This window comes from Canis lupus, chromosome 13 (genome assembly GCF_003254725.2).
Source record: "Canis lupus dingo isolate Sandy chromosome 13, ASM325472v2, whole genome shotgun sequence".
Lineage (NCBI taxonomy): Eukaryota > Metazoa > Chordata > Mammalia > Carnivora > Canidae > Canis > Canis lupus.
Genome location: NC_064255.1, coordinates 44,152,514 through 44,173,288, shown reverse-complemented (window position 1 = coordinate 44,173,288; position 20,775 = coordinate 44,152,514). Strand labels below are relative to the sequence as shown.

Below are 20,775 nucleotides of genomic sequence, written 5' to 3'. Positions count from 1 at the left end.
TTAACCTTCTGTATCTTTATTCAGAGTATTTATGAAGACAACTATTATGTTCTTTACCTCCCCCACTTAAATTTATATTTCTTAGGTCAGGGATCTTTCCCATTTTGTATATTCCCGGTGTGTGAATAATTTCTGTCATAAGATGCTGAATAAGTTACAATAAATTAATATACTTTTAAAAATAAAAAATAGAAATTATTTATAGAAGAATGTTTCATAACTGAAACACTTTTTCTTTTTAATCTACATTGTTAAAAATATCTTAGATTTTAACTGACATAATCACTCTTGTAATCATGGCTATACTTAGGAATGATAAAAATTTCAAACTTTAAGACTTGGTATTGATGTCTGTAGCTCTCTTTATCTCATATATGACATGTGAAAATAAATAATATCCTGCAATAACAGTTTTTAACCTTCTTTAGTAGGTAGATGGTATTTAAATTGTTAAATTACTAGAGCAGAGAGGTGCCTTGTTGAATTACGTTGAAGTACATTTACTTGTAAATGTAATGTGATTTTAGTTCATCCAAGTGCATTAAAACATAAACTGGTCATTCTCCTCCCACCCCCACCTCCATGAATGTTTCTCTTTGACAAGATGAGAGCAGTATCTCCAGAACATTGAATGCTTTGGGAATGTTTATGTATTAACAGAGTGTTGATTTCTTTAGTTTGATGGTGATCATGTTTGTTGGGTGGAAATGAATTAATAATGTTTTCTTTTTTCCTGCTACTGACTATTCTCCAGGAAGTAATTTACATTTTTAGTAGGAATACTTCATATAATCAAGTACAATTTCAAGATGAGGCAGTTTGATTTAACGAGGTTTGTAGACAGAAATCTTTGTGACTAGTGGTCATATTGATAATCTTGCTGTTCTTCATTGTGAATATGTATTTTTTTCATTTTGAATATTTTTAAGGTGAAAGCATACACCATTTTATTAACTGTATTCCTAAGAGCTACAAAAGTACTTCCTTTTAATGGGATATATAAATTTTATAATTTTAATATGTAGAAATGTTAGACTTCTTTACTTAGGTGATTTATTTCCTTACTACCTATCAGGCTGGCCCAGAATGCCTTCAGTGTGAAGAAGGGTGCTCTAAATCACGTCCTCTGGGTTGTCCCCATCCATGTGTTTTGCCATGTCACCCTGGAGAATGTCCTCCTTGTGTTCAGATGCTTAGAATAAAATGTCACTGCAAGATCACAAGCCTATATGTGGAATGTAGGTAAGTGGACTAGAGAAATATTCTTGTTTTACTATAATAATTATTTTTAACCAGTATCTTTTTGTAATTTAGAACCCTATAAAATGTACTTTAAGGAACATTACTCAGTGTCACCCATAGGTGTTAGAAGCCTAGATTTTTCAGTAGAGACCTGAAGAAAGAAATGTAGAATACTTCACCGTCTAGATACTTACCCCTGATTTCAAAGACAGTTATGCTTTCTTTCCATTTGGGGATTCTGGTTAAGATTTTTTAAGGAAAAAAATTGGATCACTGCTTTAAAAAATATAGAAACATTCCTATAGTAGAGTGCTCAAATAACAGTGTCAAACTAGAATTTTGTTGGATAAAAAGTTGATGTACACATAGCTACCAAGGCATAATTTTTTTCCTTTTTTTACAAATGTATCTGTTATGGCTATGACTTTTTTAAGTTTAAATTCAATTAGCCAACATACAGTACATCATGAGTTTTAGATGTAGTGTTCAATAATTTATCAGTTGTGTATAATACCCAGTGCTCATCACATCATGCACCCTCCTTAATGCCCATCACCCAGTTACCCCATCCTCCCACCCATCTTTCCTCCAGTGACCCTGTTTGTTTCCTATAGTTAAGAGTATCTCATGGTTTTTCTCCCTTTCTGATGACTTACCATTCAGTTATGACTTCTGTATTTCCTTTACCTAAAAAAAAAATCTGCACTTAATAAAATACATGTTTTTGCTTGTAGATTATGTGTATGTGTGGGGGGGGGGGAGGATTGCCTTTTTTTTCTACTTAATCATAATCTAACATAATTTACTGACTTGTTTAGCTCTTTTCACCCAAGTTTGTAATGTGGGCTCTTTGTTAAGTATATTTTACTCAGGTTAAATTGGGGAATATGACTTTGTTTCTGATTTTTTTAACATAAGTACTTTTTGAAAAATGCCAGTTAATATTAACTTAAATGTGTTTTTGTGACTGTAAGCTCATGTCTTGTTAAATTGGAAAAGTCAGATTTTATTATTAAATATTATTTTGTTGAAATTTTAAGAATAAAATATTACTTTAGCATTAGAAGTTTTGTAGAGAGAATGAAGAGAGCAATTTTGCTGTATTAATGAGTGATACTGAGGAAAGAGCTTTTCTTTGGTCTTGCAGGACCTAAATTTTTCTTTCTTGCTTCTTTTTCCCTTTGTCATGTAGTCTCCAGAGGGTGACTTTACCTTTTTACCTTCTTGTTCAGAGTGTTATCCTTCCAAGATTGGCTCCTTAATTCTTGTGCACTTTTTAAAGTTTCTTCCCATAGTTAGTGCTCTGACCTACCAAGACTTTTTCACATTTAGGGTGGACTTTCTCTTTCTCTTGTGTGATGTTAGCTCAGTTGTGTGTTCTCTTTTCTGCTCAGTTTTTCCAGAACACTACTAGTTTTCTGAAATGATTTGCTGAGGGAGCTTGAAAAATAGTTCTGTTATGAATTGGTATTTATTTTTCAACTTACAGGTAATTTTGAACTTTGTAGAAATTTGCATCTTCTAATTATGTGGAGGTTATGGGATTTGAGTGATTTTATTATTAATGAGCTGAATGATTTTAGGGGAAAATGTGTAGATATATTTGGATTGAGGTGGTTTCCATTACTATAGCTGTCTGGAGTTCCTTTTTCCTTTCCTTGAATACATATTTGAAGTGTATGTTTTTTAGCAGAATACACTTTCTTTTAAAGTATACATGGAACATTCTTCAGAATAGATCACATATTAGGTTACAAAAGAGGCCTCAACAAATGTAAAAAGATTAAAGTTATATTCTGATCACAACACTGAAACTAGAAGTCAACCACAGGAAAAAATGTGGAAAAACCACAAATACGTGGAGATTAAAGAACATGCTACTAAACAATGAATGGGTCAACCAGGAAGCCAAAGAAGAAATTAAAAACAAAAAAAATACATGGAAACAAATGAAAACAAAAGCACAGTGGTCCAAAACCTTTGGGATACAGTGAAAGTGATCCTAAGAGGGAAGTATATAGCAGTACAGGCCTACCTCAAGAAGCAAGAAAAATCTCAAAAAAACTAACTTTGTACCTAAAGAACTAGAAAAAGAACAGCAAATGAAGCCTAAAACCAGCAGAAGAAAGGAAATCATAGGTTAGATTAGAAATAAATGATATAGAAAATTAAAAAAAATAGAACAGATCAATGAAACAAGGAGCTAGTTCTTTGAAAAGAAATTAGTAAAACTGATAAACCTTCAGCCAGACTTGTCAAAAAGAAAAGAAAAAGGACCCAAATAAATAAAATCACAAATGAGGAAGAATAATAACCTACATCACAGAAATACAAACAATTAGAGTATTATGAAGAACTGTATGCCAACAAATTGAGCAAACTAGAAGAAATGGATACATTCTTAGAAACATAAATTACCAAAACAGAAACAGGAAGAAATAGAAAACTTGAACATTGGTAACTAGCAAAGAAATTGAATCAGTAATAAAAAAAAAAAAAAAAAAAAAAACTCCCAACAGACAAAAAGTCTAGGACCAGATGGCTTCAGAGGAGAGTTCTACCAAACATTTAGAGAGAAGAGTTAATAACTATTCTTCTCCCAAACTGTTCCAAAAAATAGAAAAGGAAGGAAAACTTTTAAATTCGTTCTGAGGCTAGCATTACCCTGATATCAAAACCAGATAAAGATACCATTAAAAAAGAGAACTATGGGCCAATATTCCTGATGAACAGAGATGCAGAAATTCTCAATAAAGTACTAGCAAACCAACATTAAAAGAAAAAATCATTCACTGTGACCAAGTGGGATTAATTCCTGGGCAGCAATCGTCGTTTCAGTATTCACAAATGTGATACACCACATTAATAAAAGAAAGGATAAGAACTGTATGATCCTTTCAATAGATGCAAAAGAAGCATTTGACAAAGTACAATATCCATTCATAATAAGAACCCTCAATAAAGTAAGACTTAGAGGGAACACACCTCAATATGCTAAAGGCCATATCTGAAAAACCCACAGTTAATATCATCCTCAGTAGGGAAAAACTGAGAGCTTTTCCTTTACGGTCAGGAACAAGACAGGAATGTCCATTCTCCTCACTTTTATTCAAAATAGTACTAGAACTTCTAGTCACGTCAGTCAGACAACAAAAAGAAATAAAAGAAAGAAGAAGCATCCAGGCTGGCAGGGAAGAAGTCAAACTTTCACTATTTGCAGATGGCATGATACTCTATAGAGAAAACCTGAAAGACTCTGCCCCAAAACTGATAGAACTGTAAAAGAATTCAGTAAGGCAGCAGGATACAAAATCAATGTACAGAAACCTGTTCGCATTTCTGTATACCCCTGATGGTGTAGCAAAAAGAGAAATCGAGGAATCAATCCCCTTTACAATTACAAGATACCTAGGAATAAACCTAACCAAAGAGGTGAAAGACCTGTACTCTGAAAACTATAAAACACTGATGAAAGAAATTGAAGAGGACAGAAAGAAGTGGAAAGACATCCCATGCTGATGGATTGGAAGAAAAAATATTGTTAAAATGCCTGTATAACCCAAAGCAGTCTACACATTTAATGCAATCCCTATCAAAATGCCACCAGCATTTTTCACAGAACAAACCATCCTAAAATTCGTATGGAACTACAAAAGACCTCCAGTAGCCAAAGCAACCTTGAAAAAGAACAGCAAAGCTGGAGGAACCCCAATTCCAGACTTCAAGTTATATTACAAAACTGTAGTGATCAAGACTGTAAGGTACTGGCACAAAAATAGACACATAGATCAATGGAACAGAGTAGAAAACCCAGAAATGAACTTATAACTGAATGATCAAGTAATAGTCGACAAAGCAGGAAAGAACATCCAATGGGAAAAAGTCTCTCCAACAAATGGTGTTGGGAAAACTGTACAGCAACATGCAAAAGAATGAAACTGGACCTCTTCCTCATGCCATTCACACAAAAAAATTCAAAATGAATGAAAGACCTAAATGTGAGACAGGAAACCATTAAAATCTTAGGAGATTACAGTAACAACTTTGACATTGGCAGTAGCAACTAATTACTAGATAGTCTCCTGAGGCAAGGGAAACAAACGCAAACATAAACTATTGGGACTTCATCAAAATAAAAAGTTCTGTGCAGCAAAGGAATAATCAACAAAACTAAAACACAGCCAATGGAATGGGAGAAAAGATTTGCAAATGATAGCTGATAAAATGTTAGGATCCAAAATATATGGAGAACTTGTAAAACTCAATATCCAAAAACTGAATAATTGAATTAAAAAATGAAGCAAAGACATGAATAAATATTTTTTCAAAGAAGAGCTACAGAAAAGCATGTTAAAAGATGCTCAGTATCACTCATTATCCAGGAGAGGCATTCCAAACTATATTACCATCACTCTAGTGAGCTATCGCCTCACACCTGTCAGAATGGCTAAACTCAACAACATAAGAAACAACAGGTATTGTAAGGATATGAAATAAGTCAATCGGAGAAGGGCAAACATTATATGGTCTCATTCATTTGGGGAATATAAATAATAGTGAAAGGGAATAGAAGGGAAGGGAGAAGAAATGGGTGGGAAATGTTAGAAAGGGAGACAGAACATGAAGACTCCTAACTCTGGGAAGAAAACTGGGGGTGGTGGAAGGGGAGGAGGGCGGGGGGTGGGGGTGAATAGGTGACGAGCACTGAGGGGGGCACTTGACGGGATGAGCACTGGGTGTTATTCTGTATGTTGGCAAATTGAACACCAATAAAAAATACATTTATTATTAAAAAAAAAAGAAAAAGAAAGGGGAACCCTTCTGCACTGTTGGTGGGAATGCAGGCTGGTGCAGCCACTGTGGTAAACAGTGTGGAGGTTACTCAAAACACTAAAGATAGAACTACCCTAAGATCCAGCAATTGCACTACTAGGTATTTACCCAAGGAATACAACAATGCTAATTTGAAGGCATACATGCACCCTGATGTTTACAGCAGCATTATCTACAATAGCCAGATTATGGAATCAGCCCAAATATCCATCATCTGATGAATGAATGAAGAAGATGTGGGGTGTGTGTGTATATATAGAGAATGGAATATTACCACAAAAAAGAAAGAATTCTTACCATTTGCAATGACATGGATGGAGGTAGAGAGTGTTATGCAAAGTGAAATAAGCCCAAGAATGACAAATACCATGGATTTCATTTATATGTGGAATTTAAGATACAAAACAACAAAGGGGGGAAAAAGAGCAAATAGTAAATCAAGAAACAGACTCTTAACTATAGAGAACAAACTGATGGTTACTAAAGGGACATGGGTGGGAGGATGGGTGAAATAGGTGATGGGGATTAAGGATGGCACTTGTGGTGATGAGCACTTCCATGTGTTGTATGGAAGTGTCGAATTACTATATTGTACACTTGAAACTAGTATTACACTGTATGTTAACTAATTGGAATTTAAAAACTTTAAAAAATCACAATGACCTACAACTGCGTACCTGTTAGCATGGCTAAAATTGAAAAGACAAAAAGACAAAAGACTGACAGTATTAAGTATTGGAGAGGATATGGAAGTATTGGAACTCATACACTGCTAATAAGAATGTAAAATGATACAAACACTTTGGGGAAAGGTTTGGTAGTTTCTTAAAAAGTTAAACATCTGCCTGCCATATGATACAACCATTCTATTCCTAGGTACTTAACCAAGAGAAATGAAATGTATGTCCCTACAAAGATTATGTACATGAATGTTCATAATATTTTATATGTAGTAACCTAAAACTGGAAACAATCCAAATGTCCAGCAACAGGTGAATAAGCAAATGGTAGATTTCTATACATTAGAATAAATAAAGCAGTAAAAATAAACTATTGTTATTTACAATGTCATGAATGAACCTCAAAATGTGAAATCTCAAGGTAAATGAAAGAAGCTGAACAAAAAAGTCTCATGCTCTATGATTTGGTTATGTAAAATTCTTGAAAATGGAAGCTAATCTATACAAGAAGTATGTATATCTATACATATCAGTGGTTGCCTGTCAGGTGATGGGCAGTATAAAGAGATTCCTAAGGGACACAGGAAACTTTTGAGAGTGATGGGTAATGACCATGATCTTGATTGTGGTGATGGTTTCATGGGAGTAAACCTATGTCAAGCCTTACCACATTTTCTTTTCTTTTTTTTTTTTTTTTTTTTTTTTTTAGATTTTATTTATTTATTCATGAGAATATACACAGAGAGGAGAGAGAGGCAGAGACACAGGCAGAGGGAGAAGCAGGCTCCATGCAGGGAGCCTGACGTGGGACTCCATCCAGGGTCTCTGGGATCACACCCCGGGCTGCAGGCGGCGCTAAACCACTGAGCCACCAGGGCTGCCCCTTACCACATTTTCTTACCACATTTTAAACATGTACATTGTTGTGTTCTGCATTATACCTTAATAAATCTGTTTTTAAAAGCACCTTCAAACATGAGGTGTATGTTTTTATAGAGACTTCTTCAAGACTCAGTATTCATTATGATAATTTCATTTACTTTCAATTCAGTGAATTATTTCATGTTATCTTTTTTTTTTTTTTTTTTTTTTAGTCCTTTTCTGCTTCATGTAATTTCTTCTGTAGAAATTAGATATATAAGATACAGGTGTTGAAAAATTAGTTTACCTAATTATAAAGTGATAGGAACAAAATGATACTAAGTCTTAAATTCAGAGGTGAGCACCTTGTCAGAATGAAAGTATACAGCTTTTTGTAGAGCCAGTATAAAGAGTTTGCAAATTATTAAACTTTTGCTGAGAAAATTGCATGTGTTACCTTGAGTACATTTATGCTAACTTATATGTATACTTAAGATAATAGTTTTGATATTAATTAGACTAAACTTGTAGTTTATTTTGGCAATTATGTCTAATAAAAGAAATAAGAAAAGCAGGAAAAGAAAGAAAAGGAGAAGAAAGGTGATGGGAAGAGAAAAGTAACCTATATGGGATAGGGATTTTAAGAGTGTCACTAGTTATTGACTTATGCAGTGTCTGTTGTGGTTATATTCAACTATCTATGAGAAAGTTTTATTCTTTAGTGTTTGTGACTTTTCCTGAGTTACCCATGAAGCCAAATATAAAAGCACACAGATTGATATAAAATGATCAGATCTAAAGGGAGTCAGTTTCTAACATTAGTAGATAACTTACAAAAGCAGCTTAAGAAGCTTTCCGAAAATAAGCTTACTAAATTCTTCAATTTGAAGTAGTTTTTGTTGTTGTTGTTGTTGTTGTTGTTCTTTAAGAAACAAAACAAGCATAGGGAAAAAAAGGGAGAGGTAAACCAAGAAGAGATTCTTAACTACAGAGAGCAAACTGATGGTCACCAGGGGGGCGGTTTGTGGGGGGGGATGGGTGATATAGGTGATGAGGATTAAGGAGGGCACTTGCAATGAGCACAGAGTATGGTATGAAAGTGTTGAATCACCTGAAACTGATTATACACCTGAAACTGATACTACAATTTATGTAACTAATTAGAATTTAAGTAAAAACTTAAAGCATTTTCTCAGTGTTTGTTTTTAAGTAATATATTGAGCAATTAGTTTTTGTTTTTTGTTTTTTGTTTTTGAGCCATTAGTTTTTAATCCTTTATGTAGAAGCTTTAGAAGGTGATAGCTATGAATAATGATTGCTCTACCAGGAAAGGTAATAGCAACTTTTTTAAAAAAGATTTTACCCAGGGGTAGCCCGGGTGGCTCAGCGGTTTAGCGCTGCCTTCAGCCCAGGGCCTGATCTTGGAGACCCGGGATCAAATCCCATGTCAGGCTCCCTGAATGAAGCCTGCTTCTCCCTCTGCCTGTGTCTCTGTCTCTTGTGAATAAGTAAATAAAATCTTTAAAAAAAAAAAAAAAGATTTTACCCATTTATTTGAGTGTGTAAGCACAAGCAGGGGAAGGGGCAGAGGGAGAGAGAGAATTTCAAGCAGACTCCAGGGTGAGTGTGGAGTGATGTGTGATTCCCTTACCCAGAGATCATGACCTGAGGCAAAATCAAGAGTCAGATGCTTAAGGGACTGAGCCACCGAGGTGCCCAGTAATAGCAGAACTATTAAAGAAAAGGCCAGGCACAGATGATATTTTGTGTGTGTTATATACTTTCTTTTTGCACTGATTACTCTTTTGGTATTTGATTTGTTGATAATAGATGAAGGGCTGGAAGGTTTCAGTTATCAGAAGGTAAATAATTTGAGGACAATTGTTACAGATGATACACAATTAAAATCTTTTTCAAGAAGAAATGAATAGCTTAATGGATATGTTTGAAATTGTGAGTTATTTTTTTAGAAATTGTGCTATAAAATGGACTTTGGTTTGAATGTCATCAAAACTTCCTCTTATTTTTAGAAAAATAACCACAGCTGATGTAAATGAAAAGAACCTCCTTAGTTGTTGCAAAAATCAGTGTCCTAAAGAGGTAAGCTTTAATAGAATCTTTTAAGTTGTATTTCTTGGGCATTGTTCCTCTTGGATTTTCTCTTTTCTTGTTGGTCATCTTATTTCAGGTCTTTTCTGAGCCTGCTAGAAATGTGGGTCCAGAAAGGAAAATGTGATCGATGTCTGTAAAAAATATAATACATACTAACTGTGGATGCACATCTCTCTTTCTGAAATTTTGGGGTATTAGAACTAGGAATAATCCTTTGAAGGTTTTTTAAAAGCAATTTTAAAGATAGCTTATATACTTTATATGATAAAGTATTGACCTAATGTTTACCCTTCTTCCAACCCCTTCAAATGTAAATAGATGGAGAACTATGTGGATCATAGGCAGTTTAACAGTAGATCCATAGTAGGTTATTTAAAAAGCAGATATGTGTGTGTGTGTGTGTGTGTGTGTGTGTCTGAACTTTAAAGTTCATTATTATCTTGAATTGATTAATATAAAGCACTTACATAGACAGTTTTATTTTTTTAAAGATTCTGATGCTTGTATATGCATTTGTATTCATACTGAAAGTATGAAAATAGTGTAGGAAAAATTGCTCAGAGTCTAAATGTAAAAACTCACCAGTGATTTATCTTGATGATAATTTGAGAAACCATAGTGGTCCCTCTGTAGTTGGTCAGTTTAAAAATCAGAGTATTCCCTCTTTTGTTGTTGGAGGTAGGACAGTGAGTTATTTGATTTGGTTGGACATTTATAAAGGAATCCTTTTGACTTACAGATGTACTAATAGTACAACTTTTATTCTAATTCTTTGTCTTTATGCACTTATCTGTTTTCTCATCCTCTTTAGAGTCAGGAGAGATGACAAAGCCTTAAATATAGTAGTCATTCTCTTTGATTAAATAAAAACAAATTAATGCATGATATGCCTTTTTGCTAACAATATTTCCTTTTAACTAAAACTTTGGATGCCGTTTTGGATTCCTGTTTAAGAACTTTTGGAAATTGAACTTGGGTATATTAAAAGTTAAGTAAGATTATAAGAAGGGAGACCATTTCAAGCAATAAATGATTGTTTTAATAACCTTGTCTTTGTTATGTAAGTGAAACTAAGGGTGTTAGGATATTTCAAATTTAATTTTTGGATTTCTTCAAATCCTGACTTTTTCCTTGTTAAAATAAATTTTCTTCTGTCCAGATTCAGATTCCAGGTAATAAGTGGTTGAGAATGCTTTATTTTTAATCTGATCCAGTAACTTGATATGAGATTGTAGTTAGAAATAACAAAAGTAAAATTAGGGATTGCTAATTTGTAGTTTAGCATTTCCTTGGTGGCTGTGATTGAGTTGTGATAATGGTACAACATTTGGTGGGACTAGATGAGCGATCACTGTTTATTTAAAAATTTGTTTTCCATGCTCGTGATTTTTGGATTCTAGGCCATTCTCGAGCCCCTAATATTGCTAGAATCTCCTTGGGCTCTCTTGAAAAATATAGCCCTAGTTTGCGAATGATCCAAGTAACTGTTATAGTTTGAAACAGTCTAAGAGTGGACAGGTGAGTATCCATGTGTCTCATAGAACTTATTCTGGTTTATGGCCTCCGGACATTGGCTACAACAGTACTTCTCAATCAGTTCAAGGGCTTCTTAAAACAGATTAACAGGCTCTGCCCCAGAGTTTCTGACTTTGAGGGCCTGAAGTAGGGGCTTAAGAATGCACATTTCTTTTTTTCTTTTTTTAAGGATTTATTTATGCATGAGAGACATGGAGAGAGAGAGAGGGAAAAGTGGGGGGGGGGGGGGCAGAGACACAGGCAGAGGGAGAAGCAGGCTCCATGCAGGGAGCCCAATATGGGACCCGATCCTGGGTCTCCAGGATCCCACCCTAGGCTGAAGGCGGTGTTAAACCGCTGAGCCACCGGGGCTGCCCAAGATTGCACGTTTCTAATAAGCTTATATATAATAGTGATATTGTTGGTCCTGCATCACAGTTTGAGACTAAGCCATAGAATCAAGTCATACTTAGGATCAACCAAGAACTCTGTTGCTTTGAATCTGCAATAGATATCTTATACTTGGAATTAAAGTATGGGATTATGATAAATTCTGATGTACTGACAAATTCTTTGTTTACTTTCTCCTCCCGTTTCCTATACGGGACGAATAGGATTTCTTGGGGATAGGGACTATATCATATTTGTCCCTGTATCCAGTTCTTTGTTCCCTGTTCTGTACACATTAGGCAGTTGGTAAATGTTTATTGAATGTGAATGAAACTGAACTGTGGGAATGGTATTGGCATATCCTTCTAGCTCCACTGCTTCTCTGAACTACTCCACTCTATATCTTCTGAGTGGTTTGAATTTAACTAAAAGAAAATATAAAGATACCATGAAGAACTGCACCTTTAAACTGCGCCCCACATGTACAATTCTACTTTTAAAAATTATTTCTGAATTTGGTTTTATCATCACTGTGAAGTTTTTCTACTTTTTACTTGAGCAAATTATTTAATGTCTCTTAACTCAAATTGTTTGTATATAAAATGGGGGCAATAATGCCGCTTGCTTCTGAGTGTTGAGTATTAATGAGTTAACAGTATATGGTAAGTGCCATATAGGTGCTAGCTATGGTGATGATGATATGGGTATTTATCCATAAAACAGTATTGTTTTGCAAGCTTTCTTTGATTATTTTTAAAGAGCTTTTTAAATTGTTGGTATTAAAATGGAATATCTTGAACTAGACTATTGGTTATTGGTAAGGTATTTGAAATGACATATGCGAGTGTTAGAAAGATATTAAGGGCTGAGTAGAGTAGAAGAAAACCACCCCACATTGAGTGGAAAGAGTGGGACATCTCGTCTTTAAATTAATATCAAGGTTGGATATTTTAGAAAAACTTCTATTTTTTGGTGTGACGTCTGTAATGAAGATACAATCATAGTATATAATGCTTTTTTTTTTCTTTTTAAGATTTTATTTATTTATTCATGAGACACACACACACACACACAGAGAGAGGCAGGGACACAGGCAGAGGGAGAAGCAGGCTCCTCCATGCAGGGAGCCTGACATGCACCTCGATCCTGGGTCTCCAGGATCAGGCCCCAGGCCAAAAGCAGCGCTAAACCACTGAGCCACCCAGGCTGCCCTATAATACTTTTTAATCAGCTTCCTTTGGAGCTGCTTTTCAGCTCTTTCAGAATATAAGCTGGCTTTTGAGATCACAGATACTCGCACTGGTTTTTTAAACATTGAAATTACTACCTACTCAAAAGTACATAACACATATATGGACAGTTTTAACAAATAGTTAAAAAGCCAACCCCGTATAACTCCATCCAGGTCAAAAAATAGAGTATTGCTGCATCTCAGAAGTCTGCAAAGTCCCTGTCTGGTTATGGATTCTCCCTTCTATCCTGTATGTTACTTCATCTACCTTTTATAGTAATCCTTTCATTTCTTTTATTTATGGTTTTACTACCTATATGTATATCTGGAAACAATATTGTTTGCTTAATTTTATATTAGAAGTTCAAAACTATGAACTCTGTTGCTCTGTGTTATGTTTGTCATGTTTATTGCATGTGGCTGTAGTCTTTTTCCCATTGTATGAGTATACTATGGCTCATTGTGTTTGCTTTACTGTGGGTAGATATTTGAGTTTCCAATTTGTTTCCAATTCCAAAATACTGCTATGAATATTCTTTAAAAAAAAAAAAAGATTTTATTTATTCATGAGAGAGAGAGAGAGAGGAGTGGGGGTCAGAGACACACAGGCAGAGGAAGAAGCAGGCTCCATGCAGGAGCCCGACGTGGGACTCGATCCCGGTCTCCAGGATCACGCCCTGGGCTGAAGGTGGCACTAAACCACTGAGCCACCCGGGCTGCCCCTGCTATGAACATTCTTGTTTGTGCATTCTAATATATGTGTGTACAGATCTATCTAGGCATATTGTAGTGCTAAGGGAGTGCCAATTATACACTCCCATTGGTCATAGGGAGTGTATAGTTTCAACTTGATGTCATATTGGTTTCCAAAATAGTTGCATTATTTATTACCAGTAAATTTTCTAATTTACCACCAGTATTTTAAAGTTTCTGTTGTGACATATCCTAGTCCGCACTTGGTATTGTCAGAGTTTTAAATTTTTGCCAGTCTTGTGGCATCTTGTGATTTTAATTGAAATTTTCCTGATTATTAGTGATTTTAAATACTTTTTCAGGATTAACGGCATTACTTTTGTCTGTGGGACATATATTGGATACCAGCACAGTGGACTTCTGGATGAGCTTCATTTTTTCTTGCAAGCTATAGTTATCAGTTTGGTTAACTTACCACAAACCAAAGGTATATTTGGAGGCTATTGGGGACCAGTTTATAGATCCTGAAGGAAATGCTGTATAGCAAACTTCGGGAAGGGCAGGATCTGGGCAGCCCCCAGGGGTTTCCCAGCAGGAGCTTGGGGGCTCTGTAGTGAGATGACTGTTGAAAATACCACCTTTTCTTTTTTTAGTTTTCAGATTACCAGGAGAGAAAATCCGATTGGCCCCCTTACATCAAGGGGCTCCCTTAGCATAGGCAGCGACAGACAGGAAACTGGAATGGATAGCATAGCCATGGCCATGGGAGAATTGTGATGAGCCAGGTAGCCATCCCAAGTTAATGACTTTTGGGAACAGGATCAAATACAGTATTTAGAGAAAAGAGATTCATTTTGAAGGCAGAAGACTTAGAAGAGACAAGAGAGACTTTCAAGATGGTAGTGAAATTGTGAAGTGACCATGTGGTCTTTGAGGAGGCAGAAAGATTTAACATCCAGACCAGTGGTTTTTAGCTTTTCATCAACCCCCAACATATTGAAAAAGAGAGAACACAATAGCATGATTCTGTGTAATTTCAGAGAGATCTTTACTGATTCTGACAGGCTTCCCTATTCACTTTCCCCTTTAGAATTATTGATTGAAAGTTAGAGTGCTTAGATTCTTGTAGAGAAGATGACCGATGTAATTACCTCATAGACTGAAGCACGAACAAGAGGCTACAGAGATATGTTTTGAGAAGAAGAGAGGCTAGGTGGTCCGCTGATGCCAAACGTTTGTCTTCTTTGTGAAGTTAGACTAGAGGCACTGGCAGGAATGAAGGTGGGAATGAAGTTGAGGAGACAAAGACTTTACCCCTGTGAGGAGGTACTTGACAGTGAATAAATATTGATCTCATCGAACAGTGTTCAGCGCCTACAGTTAGGTGTAGAGAGAGACAAAACTGAAATGGTCCAGGGATGCTCATGTGGAGCTCATTTGAGGAACACAGCCCTGTGATGGGATGGATGAAGATGTAGTCTGACTGAGCCAAATTCAGTTTTGTATGGATGTCTCAGCTAGAAAATGAAAGAACAAGCAAGCTAGTTGTTCATTAGTGACACTAAAGGCAATGGAAAAAAACTGGTGAATTTTTAAAAGTGAATAAATAGCAGGGAGGGATCAGTTTGGTGAATCATAAAGATCAGAAGTTGGAGAAACTCAGATGTGTATTAAGGTGTCCACTATTTGTAAAATGTCTTTGCTAATGAGTATAAGAGGCACAAAGACCACAGAAGACCATTGCCCTCAACTAACAACAACAACAATAATAATAATACCTTTTATTTTAATAGCTAACTTGAGCACAATTAATCCTCATGACAGCTTTACAAAATCCTGTCATTCTTCCCAGTTTTAAATGTGAGGCACAGAAAAATTGGGCTTGCCCATGGTTTCACAGTTGGTAAACAGGGAAGCTGGGCTTCAGTTCCAGGCAGCCTGACTTTGGAATTTAACCACTAACCAGCAGTGTCTTTTATTCACAGTCTGCTCGGAGAGACAGACATTTGTGAAGTGTCTAAATATTTTTTTTTTAAGTTTAAGACAGCACAAACAATGTCACAATAGTTTAGAAATAGATTTCTTATATAATTACTATTATTTGTTCAAGTATAGGCAAACTCCTATCATGCTTCTGTGATGATTTAAGCCGTTTCTTGAAGTTTGGATAAGATTTGAATACAAAGGAGGTTAGAATGTTTCATCTGAAAGCTTGACTGGGATAAGAAGATAGTAAATAAAGAGAAGGAGCACATAGACATCATGGCAATTCCTGAGTTGGTTGGGTACCTATGTGTTTTGATATATAGTGGCAAAGAGAAGTGATTTAGAGTAAAAGGCTAAGCAGTTGTATTACAGTACAGTGCCTTGGGGACAAGGAAGGTTTCTTTCTTTCTCATATAACCTTACAGGGAAGATAGAGGCATTGGCACTGGGCTCCATGTATTCATCCAGGAACCCAAGCACTCTAGGCAGCTCCGCTTCTCTTTGATATGTGGTTTCCATTATTGCTCTAAATGTCATCGTGTAAAGCACATTGGGAAGGGAAGAACATGGATGTGTGCTCTTGAAATGCGTCAAGGCACCAAAATACGTATGCTTACATTCCATTAGCCAGAATGTAGTCACGTGGCTGTAACTAGCCATAATAGCGATGTAAGATACATTCTTGGAGTGGAACTGGGGAGACTATTGAACACTTCTGCGTAATTAAAATAATTTATATCTAAAGGAAAGAAGTTGAAAAATTAGATGAGTATCCAGGGTTGATTAACCCCATCGTAGTAGACTCTCTCTTAAAATGGTTGTTGGAGGAAGGGGAGTTTGCAGAGTCTGACTAGAATGTAAATATGTAATTGCCTTATTTTGGTTTTATTTTAGCTTCCTTGTGGTCACAGATGCAAAGAAATGTGTCATCCTGGTGAATGTCCCTTTAATTGCAACCAGAAGGTAAAACTTAGATGTCCTTGTAAAAGAATAAAAAAGGTAAATATTTTAAGTTACTGAAAATACTTTTTTATGTAAAAATTTTTTTTCCTGGTCTATGTTTTGGTAGCTCTTTGGCTTTTTGCCTTTTGATTTTAAGGTCTTATTTTTTAGAATCATTTTATTGTTAGCCAATCTATCTGTAAATCATTATTTTAAAAATCAGTTTTGTTTGACAATTTAGTTCTCTGTAATTTATTCATAAAAGAACTTTAAGTTCAATGCCCTTTTTTTGGATAGAATCAATATGCTCTAGATTTGAGGTCTTTGTACAAGGAAAACAATGTGAGTAATAAAGTGAGTTTCGTAGTTTAAAGAAATGGTCTGGAATTAACCTCTGTTGCTCTTGTTTATGCAACACTTTTTGCCATCAGGATCCAGTTACGAAAACATAGCCTTAGACTTCACATGCATAGCCTTATAAAATAACCAATTTGGAGAGAATTCATTTTAAGATAAAATCGTGGTAGCGGAAGTTTATTAAAAGGGAAAACTAGCGATTTAGAAAGCTCGATGGACACAAAGTGGACACTGTTGAGCTGAGCTAAGCTAAGCTTACGAGGGAAGAGTCTCACTGATCTCCAGTGTTGGTAGCTGTGTGGTCTTGTTTTCAGTCCTTTCCCTTGGCTCCCCCGTTCACACTCTTGACCTCTGGTTTTTGCTATCTTGGTTAAATTGTAACTCCCTTTTTTCTTCATGTTCTTAACAGTCATCCCCTAAAGCTCATCTTTTTCTTTTCTTTGAATTCATTCTTGTATTCATCCATCCAACAAGTATTTATTGAGAGGCTTTTGCTTTTCTTGAGGATCTTTGCTTTTCATTCATTTTCACAGCTCCTATTATTACTTCCTGGGGTATGTAACTTCTGAATTTAAATGTATAGGCCTTGCCTCCTCTGGAGTTGAATCCCTAGGTTTTATATATTTAAGTTGGACCATCAGTATATGAAAATCAATGCTTAGTCAATGCTTATCAATGCTTGTGATCCGGCTGTCTTTCAGGTTTTCTCTCATTTCATGTTACTGTCCAAGCACAGTTCTCCACCTGCTAGAGAACTTTGGCCACAGCTCATTCTTGGACTCCGATAACAGCTTCGGAACAGATTTCCTTGCCTCCGAGCATAATACTTCCCAATCTAAGTCCTTCAATGGTTCTTCATCACTTATGGGAAAAAATATGCATTTAAAAGAAATGCGTATGCATATATAGAGTTGGCATTCCAGGGAATCTGCGATACCTTTCTTTGCCTGCTTGTCTCCACTCCCATCCTCTAGTGGTCTTCTCTGGGAATCTGTTACTTACGTGCCCTAACATACATGTTATACTTCGTTTAATCCGTGGTGATAGAGACATTCTTTCTTTTCTGTAAAATGCAAAGTTTTTTTTCCCTGCTCGGTTTACTAGAATCCTGCTAGTATTCAGTGCAAGTATTTCCTTGTTTGGAATGTCTTCCTTCCCCTGACTCCCTTGGGAAGACTTGGATGCTATTTCTCCTTGGTTTTCTTTATTCTAGTCTCATGACTAAAAGCTTTGTGATTCTAGGGATGTCTGTAACCTTGTTTTCTCATCAGTAAAATAGAGTTTATACATAGATTTATTGAAAGGAATGAAAGAGGTAGTGCTTATATAGCATTTAGCACAGTGATTATTATGTTTAATAAATAACAGCAGCTATTAATAATAGTTTGCTACTTACCATATTTTTATATTATTTTTCTTATTGTGTCCCCTGTCTCTAACACAGCGCTTGGCATGTAATAGGTGCTCTGTAAGTACCCTTTGAATGAGGAAAGGTAGGATCCCTCTCCAGGCTTGACAGACTTAACATCTGCAAATGCAGTATTTATTTTTGTCTTTCAAGTTTGTATTTGTTATTTTTCCTTTGTTTGGACTATCCTTAGAAGACTGTTTATCACAACCTCAACCCAAAATGAAGAACTTAAGTGGGGAAAAAACTCTCTAAGTAATAAAATTCCATGCTATAGTGTTTTCACTAAAGTATATGTATTTTGTTTGTAGGATTTGATCTCATATCTTAACTCTGGTAAATTGGAACTAAAAAAAATTAGTATCTGAGAGTATAATAAGAAAGGAGAAATTGATACAAATAGAGCAAAAGTAGTATCTGGCAGCAAGAAAAGGTAGATAAAACATCTACAAAAGCAAATTCTAGGACTTTAATATAAAGATCACTTATTTTATGAGTAGTTCACAAATTGATTATAGGATTGATGTCACATAATCAAGAAAAGAGTAGGTTAGTTTTTTATTGTTTCATTAAGGAGGCATTGAAGTGCAAACTAAGCTTTAGACCAATTTTCAAAATTTTAAAACTTAAAAAAAAAAGATTAAATGGTTGAGAGGAAAATTTGTAGCTCTCCAGAAAATTCTGAGAACTGCATGAGTTTGTAGCCATTAACCACATATAGCTGTTTATTTATTTGAATAGTTTTTAGCTTTACTGATGCACAATTGACAAAAATTGTATATATTTAAGATGTGCACATGATGATTGTCTATACATACACACTGTGAAATGATTACAGTAATCAAGGTAACATTTACCTAATGGTTACCACTTCTTTGTGGTGAGAACACATTCTACTCTCAGCAAATTTAAAGTATGTAATACAGTATTATTAACTATGTCATGCATGCTATATATTATTAGATTCTGCAAAACATACTTACCTTATCAATGAAAATTGTACCTAGTGACCAACTTCTCCACATTTCATGTAGCTCTAGCCCCTGGCAATCTCCAATCCCTTCTCAGCTTTTCTAAGTTCTAATTTTTTAGATTCCACACATTAGTATGATCATACAATATTTGTCTGTATCTGATTTATTTTACTTAGCCTGATTGTCTCCATATTCATCCATGTTCTCTAAATGACAGGACTTCTTTTTTATGGCCGAATAATATTCCATTATAGGTAGATAGGTGGGCAGATCGCAATTTCTTCATCTCTCTATCCATTGATGGATACACACTTGTTTCCATATCTTGGCTATTATGAATAATGATGCAATGAACATTGGAGTACAGGTATCTTTTAGTTACTCTCTTCATTTCCTGGATATATATCTGAAAGTAAGACTGCTAGAATCTATACTAGATCTATTTGAAGTTTTTTTTTTTTTAAAGACGACTCTGTACTGTTTGTCATACTGGCAATACCAATTTACATTTCCACAAACACTGTACAAGGTTTCTTTCTTTCTTTCTTTCTCTTTCTTTTTTTTTTTTCATGTAGTCTTATCAACACTTGTTATCTGTTGGCTTTTCAATTGTAGTTATTCTAACAGTTGTGGGTTGATTATGTCGTTGTGGTTTAGATTTGCATTTTTCTGGTGAGTAATGATGTTGAACACATTTGCATGTACCTGTTGGCACCCTTATGGCTATTTAAATTTGAATTTTAATGAATCAACATCAAATAGTAGTAACCATCCTTGATTTTGCTGGCCACATTTTGAGTTTTCAGTAGCCATATGTATTTAGTGTTACTTAATTGGATAGCACAGATGTAGAACATTTTTATTGTCTCAGAAAGCTGCATTGGTTGGCACTACCCTGGAGCATATTTTCATAGCACAAAAATAATGAAAAGGAAATTGAAGCTAAGTTGATAGTGGCTCTCAGTAAATAATTACTAAATAGATGCTTTGAATTTTATGATATTCACTTTTTTCTAGTTAGGAGGAAATAAAGGAATGATCACTGTTTGAATCAAGACATTTAATGCTTGTAACCGTATCATCATTAAATATTCATGAACATGGCTTTTAAATAATATGCATAACCTTAAGCTGTCAGAGATACTTTGCTTTCTTCATAGCATAGAGTTAAGACTTTGAGGGAGAAATCTTTTAAAATCAAATTTAAAAAAAATGTTATTTGTAGGAATTGCAATGCAACAAAGTACGTGAAAATCAGATTTCAATAGAATGTGACACAACATGCAAGGAAATGAAGCGGAAAGCATCTGAGGTAAAATCATGTTAAATGTAATTTCTTTTTTAAAAAGATTTATTTATTTTAGAGAGAGAGAGAGTGCAAATGAGCCACATAGGGTTGGCAGGGGGAGGGGCAGATGGAGAGAGAGAGAATCGCAAGCAGACTTCCCGCTGAGCACAGAGCCTGACCCAGGGCTCCATCCCATGACCTTGAGAACATGATTTGAGCCAAAATCAAGAGTCCGATGCTTAACCTACTGAGCCACCCAGGTG

The 20,775-nt window shown here is 35.3% G+C and overlaps 1 protein-coding gene and 1 long non-coding RNA gene across 4 annotated transcripts in view; one reads left to right on the top strand and one right to left on the bottom strand.

Annotated features, from left to right (window-relative positions):
• Positions 1-20,775, bottom strand: part of LOC125752355 (uncharacterized) — a 64,732-nt gene that overhangs the window by 32,540 nt on the left and 11,417 nt on the right. The gene's annotated exons all lie outside the window — the stretch shown is intronic.
• The window catches only part of NFXL1 (nuclear transcription factor, X-box binding like 1), a 71,600-nt gene that overhangs the window by 45,623 nt on the left and 5,202 nt on the right, over positions 1-20,775 (top strand). For both annotated transcript variants that reach the window (XM_049092938.1, XM_035714959.2), the window contains exons 18-21: positions 1,076-1,242; positions 9,647-9,716; positions 16,438-16,542; positions 20,450-20,536. In XM_049092938.1, coding sequence (XP_048948895.1) covers positions 1,076-1,242; positions 9,647-9,716; positions 16,438-16,542; positions 20,450-20,536 — 429 coding nt within the window. The remainder of the gene's footprint in view (positions 1-1,075; positions 1,243-9,646; positions 9,717-16,437; positions 16,543-20,449; positions 20,537-20,775) is intronic.